The sequence below is a fragment of the Antennarius striatus genome, chromosome 15, assembly GCF_040054535.1.
Source record: "Antennarius striatus isolate MH-2024 chromosome 15, ASM4005453v1, whole genome shotgun sequence".
NCBI lineage: Eukaryota > Metazoa > Chordata > Actinopteri > Lophiiformes > Antennariidae > Antennarius > Antennarius striatus.
Genome location: NC_090790.1, coordinates 2181601 through 2197188, shown reverse-complemented (window position 1 = coordinate 2197188; position 15588 = coordinate 2181601). Strand labels below are relative to the sequence as shown.

Here is a 15588-nt window from a genome sequence, read left to right as displayed (position 1 = left end):
TAGGGACTGTGGCAGTGTACAAGGCACGTGTAAGGGGGACTCCTCCATTATGTATGCCTGGGCTCGCAACGCCCCCCCAACTAAATTGCCTAAAGGTATGTGTCTTGTATATATTGCAGTCTTCGTGTGGCACGTATTCCTGCCCCACATTACGGTTTTGTTTTTCAATCCTTCTTTTTTGTCGTTTCTTCAGACGTCGGTTTTAAAGTTGGAAGAAACTCAGGAATGACTCACTTGGTGCTGCAGATCCATTACGGGGACGTCAGTGCCTTCAGAGGTGAGTCCTCATGTTGTTCCTGTTGCACAGAGATCGTTATAGAATCAGTTACATCAAATACGGTAAAGCTGTGGAGACGATCAGGTGTGTAATTCCACAAGAGAAACATCCACTCCTGTCCTGTTCTTCTGAGTGAACCTGATTCCAAACAAACACTGAGAGGATGAATTGGAGTATTTCCTTCCCGGATGCGTCTCGTTTTGCGGGGCTTGTCTTACACCCACCGCGTCAGCGTCCCACTGGTGTGTGTTGGTGTGAATGATTTCTCTCCTGATGATGATGGCTTTCATGGGACATCTGTCACCGCTGAATGAACGTGAGCCTGAATGGAAGAAAACAGGCTTTGAGTCGGACTAGAAAGGTGAATCAGAACAGTCTATGAACCACGTTCCTCAGATGTTGCCAGAAAGCTTTAGATTTGATCAGGTAGTAAATGTGGATTAGAGGAAAAAGATGAAGATGAGGAATAAAATAAAATCCCAAGGGGAAATTATTTTCAAGAAGTTTAGGCTTATTTTAATTTCTTCTTCCATCTGGATGTGTTCGGATGTTTTATTGAATAAAAAAAAATGTAACAAATGTACACCTGAGTGACAAATGTAATTTCCCCTAGGGGATCAATAAAGTGTATCTTCTTCTTCTTCTTCTTCTAAAGAATACGAAACAATATTTTATTTGATCGAGTTCGGCACTACACATGTTTCACTGTATTTGTTCCACTTTCATCCAAAGTTGGTGATTGTGACACTCATCAAAACATTTTTTTTGGTTCTGCAGACTATCATAGAGATTGCTCAGGACTAACCGTGAGAATGACGTCCAAACCGTAAGTATTTACTGAAAAAAAAAATTTTTTTTCTTCCAAATGATAAAAATATGAGAGAGGAACTGGAAATGTTTAGATGATTGTGTTGGAACAAAGTTTGAATTGTCATTATAAAACCACATTGATGTCAAAGTTTGTGTTGACAGTACTAGAGTGTTATTTTTTTACTGCTCTTTTTTTTTAATAATCTCAGTTTTTTTTTCTGCTTTTGCAAATTTGTCAACCTCTAAAATTTAAATTGTCTTGTAAATATATGAATCGCCACTTCTCTGAAATTATTAAGAGCACAGACGCAAACATAGTTAACTTTTCCACAGTTACACTTTAAATACTATATATATAATTTCTGTTTGCTAATATTAATTTCAACCATAATCCATTTAAGTCAGTTGCTACTGCTAACATATTATTAATGTTCTACGGTGTCAAAACTTTGATTTTTTTTTGTAAACCAGATTCTCAAATTGTTGGAATTGTTTCACACCTGTAATAAAATAATATGGTATGAAGTAGTTGGTTTAGTTTACATGAATACTGTGAAGGAATGATCAGGAGCAAAGTGATTTAAACGCGTGTTACCTCTCATTTCACAAAGGCAGCCGTTCATCGCTGGGATTTACCTGCTGATGTCCGTCGACACAGTCATTCAACCAGGAAAAAAAGGTACGTTTTACTTCCTGTTGTGATGTGAATTTGTCAAGCTTTAAGATTTTCATTCCCTCTCATGCTCAACCCAACACTATTTCTGTTTGGACAATAACATTTGTTTTATGCAGCTGTGGTAAAATTGTTCACTTTAAGATGCAGCTTCAGCATCTTGAAGTGAACATCTTCTGATCTTAACTTGATTAATCTCCGTCTGGAAATTTTAATACAGATCATGAAAGCTTGATAAGCTTTTGTAAGTTAATCTTGTTACCCGATTAGTGCGTAAACACCACGGTGTTGACTTTGGAACAGGTTGTTGTTGGTTCATGGTTCAGGCCCTCTCTGCTGCCTGAAGATACTGATGTTCCTACAGCAATTTCAAAATAAATACAGGAGTACAACCCCTTCAACACATTTGGGACACTGTATAAAATATAATCAGTATGCAATAATCTTATGAAGTGGTTGATGATGAATGAATGAATGAACAAACGCAGCATTTCTCATGTTGAAATGTAAATTATGCAGTTGTGTTTAAAATGGTTTCCCTGTGTGGTCAACACTTCTTCTTTTAAGAACACACATTTGCCAACACTAACACTAAAATACACAATAAACAGATATGTACAATATAAATAATATATTTACATACAATGGTGTAATAAATACATATATAAATGTATATAAGACTGTGGGAATTGTAATACTATAATGATATGAAGACCTTTCAGTGTAAACCGAACAGTGTAAACATGAGCAGGTATGCAGTTACAGGTAAACACAGAAACTGTAGAGATTCAGGAGGAGTTTAGCAGGTTGGCAGCTTTGGGAACAGAGGTAGCTTTCCTCCTGTGTGTCTTGTAGCCGGGGCAACGGAGACGGCATTGTGAGGGGAGACACTCAAAGGAGGAGTGTAGTGTAGAGGGGAGTCTTGTAGGATTCCATTGGCCAGCTGGAGTGTTTGTTACTCGTATTTGGAGGACAGCGATCTGGTTGGAAGTCCAATGATCTTAGAAGAGAATTTCAGCAGGTACTTGTACTCCTCCACCTGCTCCACTGGCTTCCTGCTCCCATTACCTGTTTGAAATGGGAGCAGTCATTCCAGGTTTACTCCTACATATCTCACTGTCGTACTATTTACATTGAGCCATAGTCAAACACTAGAGAACTGATTTGTTTTTGTGGGACAAGACTTTAAAAAAGTCATTCATTGAGGTTTCATCAAAGTGTTACACCTGTCAGTTATTTGAAAAAGAACAAATTTCTACCCCACTATGGTACCACAGTATGGTCTGATCTGTTCTCATTGGAAAATGCCTTGAAATAAGTGTGTTTTGGTGCTATGTGGGTACGTGAGTACACTGGAGTTATCACAGATCGGGCTTCCCATCACCTCCTTTTCTTCTTCTTTGTTAGTTACAAATGCAGACATCGCTTGTGATTACACATCGTATCCCATCTACCCGTTTGCCTTCAGGACCCACACACACAGCCTCGGTGAGTCATTTAGAGAGCTCAGCTTTATTAGAAGCTCTTCTCAGTATCAGAAGTCTGGATGAGTGTTTGTGTCACAGGTAAAGTGGTCAGTGGCTACAGGATCCGAGATGGGAAGTGGACTTTAATTGGGAGACAGTCCCCTCAGCTGCCACAGGTATGTTTGTTATTTGTTAAAGGAGCATTCATGTCAGGTCATATCTAATCAGTCAAAGTAAAGTCACCTTTATTGTCAAATGTACCATATATGCACGACATGCAGCACAGATGAAGTTGCTGTCCTCCCAGACCCACTGTCAACAGTCGGTACAGCAGGCAGTACAACTCAGGCAGTACAACAGGCAGTACAGCAGGCAGTACAACTCAGGCAGTACAACAGGCAGTACAACAGGCAGTACAACTCAGACAGTACAACTCAAGCAGTACAGCAGGCAGCACAACACAGGCAGTACAACATAGTACAACAGACAGTACAACTCAGGTAGTACAACAGGCAGTACATCTCAGGCAGTACAACATAGTACAACAGGCAGTACAACTCAGGTAGTACAACAGGCAGTACATCTCAGGCAGTACAACATAGTACAACAGGCAGCACAGCATAGTCAGTACAACAGGAAGTACAACAGGCAGTATAACTCAGGCAGCACAACTCAGCCAGGACAGCTCAGGCAGTACAACAGGCAGTACAGCAGGCAGTACAGCAGGCAGTACAACTCAGGCAGTACAACAGGCAGTACAACAGGCAGTACAGCAGGCAGTACAACTCAGGCAGTACAACAGGCAGTACAACTCAGGCAGTACAACTCAGGTAGTACAACAGGCAGTACAACATAGTACAACAGGCAGCACAACATAGCCAGTACAACAGGCAGTACAACTCAGGCAGTACAACAGGCAGCACAACATAGTACAACAGGCAGTACAACATATGCAGTACAACACAGGCAGTACAGCACAAAGTATAAGACGAAACACTCATTGCTTGTACTTCCCGAGTCACCCGAGTCCTCATCATGCGCCTCCTGGGACATGAACCTCGTATGACAGTCATCCTGATTTGTGAATGTTTTCTGATCCCAGCACCATGAATGAAGAGCTGTACCAGAATAACTGCCTTCTTGTGGGATCAGAAACTTTGACAAATATTAAAACAATGTTTATGAGAAACCAAGAAATGTCCAGAAATCTGTAATTGTGAGTGTGTACACTGTATCTTTGTCCAAGTTATATTTATAGTTATTGAGTTTAATTATTAGGGTTAATTACCAGGTGTATGTCGTGAGCGATACATCTCAAAACGTATTGATCTCAAGTGGTTTCTTTTTGGTTGTTTATGTGTGAATGTGTTTTCTCTACAGGCTTTTTATCCTACTAATAAAGATGTGAACGTGAAGTTTGGTGACATCCTTGCAGCCAGATGTATGTTTACTGGTGAGGACAGAACCGCCGAGACTTATATTGGGTGAGTTTTGTTGTGCAACACATTTTTAATTGCATGGGAGATGTACGGTCAAGTAACTTGAAAGTACCTGTTGTTTTTTTCTGCAGTGGTACCTCCGATGATGAAATGTGTAACTTCTACATAATGTACTACATGGACAGCAAACACATCGTCCCATTTATGACCTGCATGGACACCAGCTCTGAGGAGCTGTTTCAGCATATTCCAGCTGAGGCCAACATTCCCATCCCTGTCAGTCCAGATCATATGCACTCCATGATGCACATGGGACACTCACCAGGTACAGTGGAAGAAGATCCATCTCAGCGTCATCTCATTTAGCACCTTAGTTTCCATTTTGCATTTCATTTTTGTGTCAGACAGAAGGTTCAGATCAACTTCTCACACTTTTCTCCATGTAAACTTGGAGCCAAAACTGTTCACCTTCCACCATATATTAGTTACCTGGCAAAACATATGATTTGTTTTCTGTTACTAGTCAGATTGGGGGTCGAGCTCCAAAACGCCCCCCCCCCCCCACTAGAACCATCTAGAAAAGACCAGGAAGTTTCTGAATACTGTTCTGTGAGGCTGTGAAACCAAAGGAGAGCTTTTTGTGATCTCTGGAAATGATAGAACCGGTATGTCTGTAGAAGTGACAATGAAGCCAATGTGAAAATAACCCCCCCCCCCCCTTAACTGCAGTGATGCATATCGGGGCTACATGATGCTCTGGAGCTGCTTTGCTTCCTTGGTCAGTTGAAACCTGAAGCATGAAGTTCCATCAAGGAGCAAGAAGAAAATCTCTGTCTGCACAGAAAATGAAGCTCAGACCTGTTGTGAAGACGCTGCTTTATAATATTTATGGGATTTTTTTTAGCGTTTTATTTACGTGTTGTTTGTTTGTGAAAATAAAAATTCTCAAATATTCAGTCCACAAGCACTGAAACTAATGGGAACTACTTTCTTTTCTTGCTGAGACATGAATCTGAGTAGTTTATGCTTGGTCAATTTACATACATTTTACTGAGGAATATTACCATTTTATTTGCTTGTACAAATTTGATGTTGCCACAATTGTTTGTTTGGGTTTTTTTAATGCTTTTCAAACAGAACCTGTCTAACTCAAACTTTGTTTCAACCCCACAGGTCATCAAGACAACAAAAAGTCAGGTTCAGACAAAGCGCAGCAGGTTCTGGATCAGGGTAAGTTCAGAACGAGCTGCACCGCTGCACAAAAACACCGGGTTATAAAATTAACTACCCCATAAGAGTTCACGTATCTGCTCACATACACACAGCAACTCAGTACTGAAGTGGTGTCTTTGGTTATTGTGGGCAGTTGGTCGTTTTTCATTTTTATTTTCATGGTTGCGAGTTGAACCAATTTCATCTGAGAGTTTCCTAGAACTGAAAATGTGACTTTTGATAATCTGTGAATGTTGAGCATTATTATTTTGTTTTAATTTTTTTATTTAACTTTTTTTAATATATATGCTATTGACATTTACAATTAACAACAACAACAGGAAAATAAATATCTTAATACAGTATTTTCTGCACTATAAGGCGCACCCTCAAGAATGTGTTTGTTTTATAATTTATTTCATATATAAGGCGCACCGGATTATAAGGCGCACACAATAAAAAATAAATACAATTTATTTGATAAACTGCAGCGGCTGTAGTTACGCAATCCGTCCACTAGATAGAGCCACGCTGCTCAGACAGTCATGATTGCGTTCATGACTTCCTGACTACCTTTGAATGGCCCCTGTTGTTATGTCAATAAGCCATTCTGAGGCTCATCAAGGAAACCTGATCACTTGATCACTTTGTCATCTTAGAAAGAAGTCAACACGCATATTAAAAAACCTGACATTAAAACTAGTTAAATTCATTACGAGTGCAGTCAGTGCCAACAGAGCGGATTATTTCCTGATCTGAAGTTCAAAGCAGATATTTAAGCTCCGACGTTCGTCTTCGTTTATTAATTAAATATTGTTTCGATCGATCGGTAGTCCAGTCGGAGGTGAGGTGCAGCTATTTGCTGCTGTGTGTCCTCAACAATTTTTAACTAGTTTTTAATGTCAGGCTGATAATTTACTGTCAAATGTGACGCTGTTTTACTCCTAGAACTGACTTTAACGTCGGTGTCTCACCGCCGTGAATCTTACAGCACGTCGCTGCAGACAGAATACACAAGCCTGAATGCGCCCCTCCGCCCCCCCAGAGCTATCAACTACATTTGTAAATCAATGCAGCACACCCGTTGGCACCTTTGTCTAGCAGTGACAAAGGTGTCACTTCTATTCATAGAATTGTTGAAAGTTCCTCATGTTTTCCTACGTAACCACCGGTGCTCCTACAGTCTGCTCTACCGTCTGAGAGCAGCTCAGTCAGAGCCGGGACTTCGGTGACGCCCCTTGACGACCGTTGTTAGGGGGCGTGGGCCCGAGTGCCTTGTGAGGGGGCTCCTCTGGTGGCGGAGTGCGGCATGACTGGCGGCCAGACTGCCGGCTTTTTTTCAGCGATCATGTTTTTAACCAATATTAACATGAATATTAATCCATATATAAAACACACCGGATTATAAGGTGCACTACGGGTTTATGAGAAAATTTTAGGCTTTTAGGTGCGCCTTATAGTGCGGAAAATACGGTAAGTACCAAAAGTAACAAATGTCTTTTTGACTGTGTGTCAGCCATAGGAGGGGTTTCTGAGTATTCCATGTTTGTTTTATGGTAAATCGTATGGTTTAATCGTAAATCGTAGCTCTTTGAACCAACTGATCTCCTACGGTGGACTTTCTCCAACGCTCCAGACATTTATCAGTGTTTCCTTTCTGCTCTTGACCAATCACAAGTTTCTTCACTCAGAGCAACACCGCGTTGGCTTGCTGGTGCGCGCTGACATTTGCAAATGTTGTTGCATTGTAAGCTGGTACTGAGGTATTGCTGCCACATCTGCATGCACCATGATCATGGTAACACATGTTGAATGTAATACAGCAATCACTGCACCCAAACCTCGGTTATCTCTCCAGCGTAGCAGGACACTGCTGGTAGCTTCAGTCTTCTCCTTTTATTTCCACTCTTTTCTGTCCTTCTCTATCTTCCTGTGCAGGTGATCTGTACTTTCTTATGTCCAAGCTGCTCGGCCAGAGCATGGACCTAGATCATAATCACAATTTCAGCCCCAGCAGTCCAGCCCAGGTTGAGCTGATGGCACAGATTGATAGCTTAATACAAAAGAAAGACCTGGGATCCCCCAGTGCCAGACTAGCCTTCCAAACCAGGGAGCATCCTGGTTTGGTGAGGGACAGGGTTCACAGATTTCATCAGCTTGAAGCCACAGCCAATCAGCCAAGAAGCAAACTGCTAGCTGAAGGACAAGGTGGGTCCTTACTGCTCTTCTTTGGTTTTCAACATCATTTTAATCTGTCTTTTTCCAGCATGTGTTTCACTGTGGGGAGAAAGATGTGTTTCCTTTGCATCCTTGCTGATGCATCGTGTGTTTTCTCTTTTCCTTCTACTCCCCCTTCCCATTTATCAGTGTCTGTCATGAATTTGCTGCTTAAACTGGTCCTCACTAATGCAACCCCTTACATTTCTTGCCTTCTGAATAACTCATGACTAAATTACTCAAGTCACTTATATGCTCAGTTGAATCATCCAACACCCATCGCTCCTGGGTTTAAATAGAAAAGGTTCTACTTTTTTTTAAATGTGTGTTCTCCACGATTTTTAGAAAACAATACAACAGGTAAATTATGGCAGTAGGTGTTACCCATGCTGTTGCTGGGGATGTCATTTAAGCTTTTCTTAGGCTAAGGAACTATTCTCCTCCTGAGACTTCCTCAATATCAGCTTTCATGAGCTGTGATTTTAACTCCACATTTACTGATTGTAGCTGTCTTTTGGGGAAGTCACTGTCTTCTTTAGCTAGGATTCTGCTTCTTGCAAATGTTGCACCATGCTGAGATACCGACTGTCTGCTCCCCTCCTGTGGTTCATGGAGTCATCATCATACACTCAACAAACAACAGTTGGGCTGTAGCTCAGGCTGTAGAGCTGTACTGTACTGTACAGTCTTCATAATGATGTAATGTGCTTCCTTAGGGATGGGTCACATCCAGAAAAAGAATTTCCACACAGGGTTGATAACATAAAGCTTTTTTTTACTCAGTGTCATCTGCATGTTCGTGTTTATTAAAAATGGAGCTTCTTCCAAGGCTAACTTGATGGTTCTATTTTGTTGCACCGTAGAGATACCGGTTTAAAACTTGAACCTGGGAACTACTTGGCTTGAGGTGACAGTTTCCAAACTACCAGGACTAGCATCTGACAATCTGATTATAATTGAGAGAGAGACCAAAAAATGTTAAGTAAATTTCTGTGTTGGGACATTTTTATATTCATTTTACAGGTGTATTTAAGATGATGATAATTAAGATAATGCATTTAAATGCATTGCATCCTAATTTACTATGAATGTTGGAACACTGCAGTGTAAACAAACTGATTTATCAAAGGTCTGAAATATAGTAATAATACACTCTTCTTGAAATATCATTTAATTTAACTGGACAGGGCTGACCAGCCAAAAAGGAAGTTTTATCATCTATTTTTGTCTGATGTGCAAAATGAATGTGGAGTACTACCAAATGTCAATTTCAGACCAATCTAGTTAGACAAAATACACAGAATTACATTATATACATTATACGATAATATCACGTTAAAGTTAACACTGATAATAGATATTCATATCAACGGTAAGAAAACTGCCAAGATGTTATTGATTTTATTTTTTATGAACCTAACTGATTTAAAAATACAAACCATCCAGCATATTAACAGGCACGTTCCAAAAGGTGTCACGAAACGTGAAGTAAAACTAAAGGGAGGAAATGTATCTCATACATTCAAAAAGGACCTGAAGTATTTTGAAAATGAAATAAAACTTAATAAATTAAATAATACAATTAATGTTTGAAAATTACGGAGGAAGTTATGGGAAAGAGTAGTTGAAGCTAGACTAAGAGCATTTGTGAGCATTTGTGAGCAGCAGTATGGTTTCATGCCAAAACAGAGTACTACAGATGCAGTATTTGCTTTGAGGATGTTGATAGAGAAGTACAGAGAAGGCCAGAGGGAGCTGCATTGTGTTTTTGTAGATCTGGAGAAAGCTGATGACAGGGTGTCCAGAGAGGAACTGTGGTATTGTATGAGGAAGTCTGGAGTGGCAGAGAAGTATGTTAGAGCGGTGCAGGACATGTATGAGGACTGTAAGACAGTGGTGAGGTGTGTGTAGGTGTGACAGAGGAGTTCAAGGTGGAGGTGGGACTGCATCAGGGATCAGCTCTGAGCCCATTCTTGTTGCTATGGTGATGGACAGGCTGACAGACCAGGTTAGACAGGAATCTCCATGGACTATGATGTTTGCAGATGACATTGTGATCCGCAGTGAGAGCAGGGAACAGGTGGAGGAGAAGCTAGAGAGGTGGAGGTTTGTCCTGGAAAGGAGAGGAATGAAGGTTAGCCGCAGTAAGACAGAGTACATGTGTGTGAATGAGAGGGACCCAAGTGGAAGAGTGAGGTTACAGGGAGAAGAGATCAAGAAGGTGGAGGATTTTAAGTTCTTAGGGTCAACAGTCCAGAGCAATGGAGAGTGTGGAAAAGAGGTGAAGAAGCGTGTCCAGGCAGGATGGAACGGGTGGAGGAAAGTGTCAGGTGTGATGTGTGATAGAAGAGTCTCAGCTAAAATGAAAGGAAAGGTGTACAAAACTGTGGTGAGACCAGCGATGTTGTTTGGCCTAGAGACAGTGTCACTGAGGAAAAGACAGGAGACAGAGCTGGAGGTAGCAGAGATGAAGATGCTGAGGTTCTCTCTGGGAGTGACCAGGAAGGATAGGATCAGGAATGAGTACATCAGAGGGACAGCACATGTTAGAGGTTCTGGAGATAAAGTCAGAGAGGCCAGACTGAGATGGTTTGGACATGTCCAGAGGAGAGATAGTGAATATATTGGTAGAAGGATGCCAGGCAGGAGGCCTAGAGGAAGACCAAAGAGGAGGTTTATGGATGTAGTGAAAGAGGACATGAAGGTAGTTGGTGTGAGAGGAGAAGATGCTGAAGACAGGGTTAAATGGAGGACACTGATTCGCTTCAGTGAGAATCCTACACCTGTCAACAGGTATATTTGTCCTTTCTCACGAGCAAACTGTTTCAGTTGTCTCTGGTTTGAATGGTGCCTTCTCCAGACTCCATGTTTCAGCTTCTTCCTCTTTCTTAGCTAACCTTGGAAATGTAATCTTCACTAAGACTTCCTCAATATCATCTTTCATAAGCTGTAACGTTAACTCCACATTCAGTTAAGTTACTATCTTCTTTAGTTATTATACTGCATCTTCCAAATGTTGCACCAAGCTGAGACACCAACTGTCTGCTACCCTCCTGTGCTCCATGGAGTCATTGTCATACAATACTGGCTTGAGGTGCCAGTTTCCAAACTACCAGGACAAGCACCAATGAAGCGCTTAGATAAATCTACATTATGCACCATTGATGCCAGGACTCCAAGAGAACAAAAATGTAAAATGTATACCTGTACATTTGACAATCTGACTATACTTTTATTAAGTCTGAGGCCCCGTCCACACGATGCCGGAACTTTTTGAAAACGCAACTTTTTTGTTGCGTTTACGCCTTCCGTCCACACGACAACGCAGATATCCGGAACGAAAACGCAACTTTTCGAAAACGCTGGCCGAGGTGGATTTTTTTTAAAACGCCGGGTCTGCGTTGTCGTGTGGACGGCATATCCGCAACTTTTTAAAAACGCTGACGTCTTGCCTGCGACGAAAACCTCTGTGACGTCATATTTATGGGCCCGTGTGTTGTGACAACAAAACACAGAGGATTCCTATTGGATAAAATTTGACTCAATACTGCCACATGGTTTGGCATGCTTATAGCCATCTTCGAAAATGCACTGCTGCGTTTACGTGTGGACGGAGATTTTTTTTGAAAACGCTGTCGTGTGGATGCGTTTTTAAAAAGTTGCATTTTCAAAAAAATCCGTCATCGTGTGGGCGGGGCCTGAAGTCTCTCAGGATTGAGAGTGAGAGAGAGATTTGATCTTTATTTTTAAAATTACATTTATTCATAAACTCAATAGTCACGTTGACACAAAATCCACGAGAGATTGACGCAAACAGGAACTCACACTTCATTAACACATTATATGAAATGTATAAGCAAAATATATGTGAATTAAACCAAACACTGACTGAACACAAGTTCTTCACTTAACACGAACCATAAGACACCTTTGACACACCATAGGTTCGTAAAAGTGTCTAAATCATTGATAGCTCTGAAATAGTTAAAGTCGATTCTGGTTCTTGTTTGACACTTTCTTCTTAAAATGTCTTCTGCACTGCAGTCAGACGAACCTTCAACCTTTTCCTCCTGCGTAGATAAATCGGCATCTTTGCTTGGCCCAGAAGAAAGTTTAGAATTTGCCGATGTTTTGTTTTTTGTTTTTTTCCCGCGTGTCAAACCAATAATGTACACGTGCCTGTCGAAAATATGACCAAATGAGAGAAAGATACTCTCCAAAAATTGGAACAGATTGTCGATTCTCCGACAGTCTAGGAAGCAGTGAAAAACTCTATGTTCTCTGTGAAAACAGTACAGACAGTTCTCTAACATATTTGGATTCAAAACTGCAATAAAACAGTTGGTGGCCACAGCTCCACATTGGAGATCACCTTTTTTGTTGATAGTGACTCCTATAAAGGGCTTACAAATTTTTACCGTCAATTTATGCTTTTTTTTTTTTTTACCATCACAGAGACTGATCAGGTCGTTAAAGCAAAGAGACAAACTCTCTAGAGGGAAAGGGTCAGTATGATTCGGGTTTGAAAGGCCTTTACGATAAGAATCTATCAGAGTCAGTTGCTGTGGGGTGAGTCGGCTCTTCCAGCTCCTCAACAGTCTTCTGATGAATCTCACTGAGGTCACAACCACAGTAGAGGACACGCCCCCAGAGCAGAGGTCACACCCACAGTAGAGGACACGCCCCCAGAGCAGAGGTCACACCCACAGTAGAGGATAGAACAGCAGCGTCGTCCAGGGTGGGACCACAAATCTCCGCCACACATCCTATAGTGGAGATTTTAGCCGTGATGACTTTGGACTCCACTGATGCTCCTGCTATAGTTCTTACATTAAAAAGTCCTCCTTTGATAACAGATTCCTTTAAAATCCATTAGAGTGATTTAAAATCCTGTGGTGTCCTCTTGGACAAAAGTCCCCAGATTCTAAAAACACCCTGATAAAAACCTGGACGATCTTTTAGTCTTTCGTTTCGAGTGATCGAGCTCCGGACCCCAGCACTGGGCCAGTTCTGCCTGTGTTGAGGGCCGCCACACCAGGTCCTCAGGGCCAGTCAGGAACCGCTGAATGAACTGCAGCCAGAACGCAGCACCCCCTGCTGGATGGATGTGTCCCTGTCCTCCTTCCTCCTTGGGCAGGAAGACGACGCTCTGACGCACCCAGTGATGGCAGTCCCAAAAAAAAAGATCTACCATCACCGCTTGGATTCCTTTTAGAAACAGAGAAATAGAGAGACTAAAATTCATTGAAACTGACTGAAATACTACTGAAAATTGACCAATCAGAATCAGAAATCCCTTTGGAAATGTGATTCAACAGAATCATTTTAGGAAACAAACTAATTCAACATGCCTGGCCTTAGGATTTAGATCAGGGCTCAGAATAATTCAATATTAAGTGTATTTAGCTGTGCGTTTTGTGTCATTATCCTGTTGGAAGACCCAGGACCTGTGACTAAGACCAAACTTTCTGACACTGAGCATCACATTTCTCTCCAGAAAGCCTTGATAGTCTTCAGATTTCATTGTATCTTATACAGATTCAAGATGTGGCAAAGCAAGGCCAGAACATAACTGAGTCTCCTCCATGTTTCACAGTAGGGACAGCATTCTTCTCTTGGTATCCTTCATTTTTGTATCTTTTAACATAGAGCTGATGTCTTGCTAAAATGCTCCAGTTTTGTCTCGTCTGTCCAAAGGACATTCTCCCAGGAGCTTTGAGGCTTGTCAGTATACAGTGTGACAAACTCCGGTCGCTCTTTTTTGCTTTCAGCAGTGGTGTCCTCCTTGGTCGTCTCCCATGAGTCCAATTTGGACCCTGGTTACCATTTGTGTTATCCATCCTGGGAGGTTGGCTACAATCCTTTGGACCTTAAACACCAGAATAACTTGTGCAGCTGTAGTCACAGTAACATTAAGCTGTTTGGACATGGCCTTATAGCCTTTAACTTTAACATCCTTGTCTATAACTTTCTTTGTAATTTCCTGAGACAACTCTCCTTTGTTTCCTGTAGTTCGGTTTAGTAAACGCCACGTCAACAAACAGCACAGTGACTATTTCTCGCCTTTTAAATAGGCAGACTGACAATAACAAGTTTGAAGATGCCAATGATTCCGATTAGAGGACACACCTTAGTTTAACACGCCATTATGGTCAACTTCAATCTTTTTTATGGGCACCATTATTTTTTTGCCTAGGCCTAATTTGTTCTTGAAGTTATCCGATTGAATCACAATTCAAAAGCACTATCTGATTCTCACTGGTTACTTTTATTATTACTTTTGTGAGTTTCAGATTATTTCAGTGACCATTGTGGAGGGGTTTCCCATTAAAAGAGGGTAGCAACAAGTTTGTCTATATGTGTATTTGAATAAATTTACATATTGACACTTTTTATTATAACTGAAAATTATACTTATGTGTATAAATGTGTAGTGATTTAAAATCAAGCAACTTGACAACAACAAACAAGAAAACAACAATGTTTCATGTAAGAAGCACAGTTAAGCATCATTAATCCAAGCTCAACAGGAACGACAGTTACTGAAGGAATACTTGACTGTGGGGCAATCGACTCCTTCTCCTGCCCCTCGCACCTCCCCATGGAACTCCTCATCTGTTTCACGTCACTGTGATCAGGTTTTAAGTAGTAACTGTCATACATTTAGTTTTGCTTCGTTTTTGCTTCATTTGTTTTATGTTTTGCTGAGCTTTTTATCAATGCTTGAGCAATCTATGACTCTACTGATGTGTGTGAAATAGTAAGTGCAAAGAAATCACATCTATCTGAAGCTTGTTATTAAAATACACAAACCCATGTTGTGTTAATTTGTAACTCTGTGTGTGCGTGCGTGTGTGTGTGTAGACTACCATTTGGGACAGGTCACATCTTGGCCACAGAGGTCTCTCCAGCTGGGTCAGGTGTCAGGACTCGCCCTCGATGCGGATTCTAATCTGGTCATTTTCCACAGGGGTGACCACCACTGGGGGGATGAGTAAGTTTCAGTCATCCTATATGAGTTTCATATATCTGTTGTGTGTGTGTGTGTTCTGCACAGTGCTAATCAAACAATCATTACTCATTATTCGATGTAATGATGGTATTAAAAAATAAGTAATATGACCTTCACCTGGATGAAAAAGCCAAATACTCGATAGTGCAATATAGACTTCATTGCTGTGATCATTATGAAAGTAGATCAGGGTAAAATTCTGAATTCAGCGATGTCGCAATCTCTGACTGCAAAGGTCAAGTATTTCAATACTGACGTCTCAATGAGAAAACATTGTACAGCTGAACAGCAGCTGTACTCTGTCCTTCATTAAAATATCTTGAATAAATTGGACAGGCAGTGGGGGGGGGGGGGGGGCAGCAGTGGCCCAGTCCCCACAATCCCCTTGAGCGCCTCCTGTGTGGCTACCGCTAATGCATGTCTTGCATGACTCAAATGGACCCGCATGTGAACGTTTGCATTGATCATCTGTGTTAATGGAA

General features: G+C 41.2%; 1 protein-coding gene across 6 annotated transcripts in view; it reads left to right on the top strand.

Moving 5' to 3' along the window:
- The window catches only part of pam (peptidylglycine alpha-amidating monooxygenase), a 30110-nt gene that overhangs the window by 6763 nt on the left and 7759 nt on the right, over positions 1-15588 (top strand). For 5 of the 6 annotated variants that reach the window (XM_068333954.1, XM_068333956.1, XM_068333952.1 and 2 more), the window contains 11 exons: positions 4-95; positions 194-277; positions 1055-1103; positions 1699-1766; positions 3168-3248; positions 3326-3402; positions 4607-4710; positions 4797-4990; positions 5839-5895; positions 7816-8085; positions 14959-15088. In XM_068333954.1, the coding sequence (XP_068190055.1) occupies positions 4-95; positions 194-277; positions 1055-1103; positions 1699-1766; positions 3168-3248; positions 3326-3402; positions 4607-4710; positions 4797-4990; positions 5839-5895; positions 7816-8085; positions 14959-15088 (1206 nt within the window). The remainder of the gene's footprint in view (positions 1-3; positions 96-193; positions 278-1054; positions 1104-1698; positions 1767-3167; positions 3249-3325; positions 3403-4606; positions 4711-4796; positions 4991-5838; positions 5896-7815; positions 8086-14958; positions 15089-15588) is intronic. The other variant, XM_068333957.1, reaches the window with a different exon arrangement.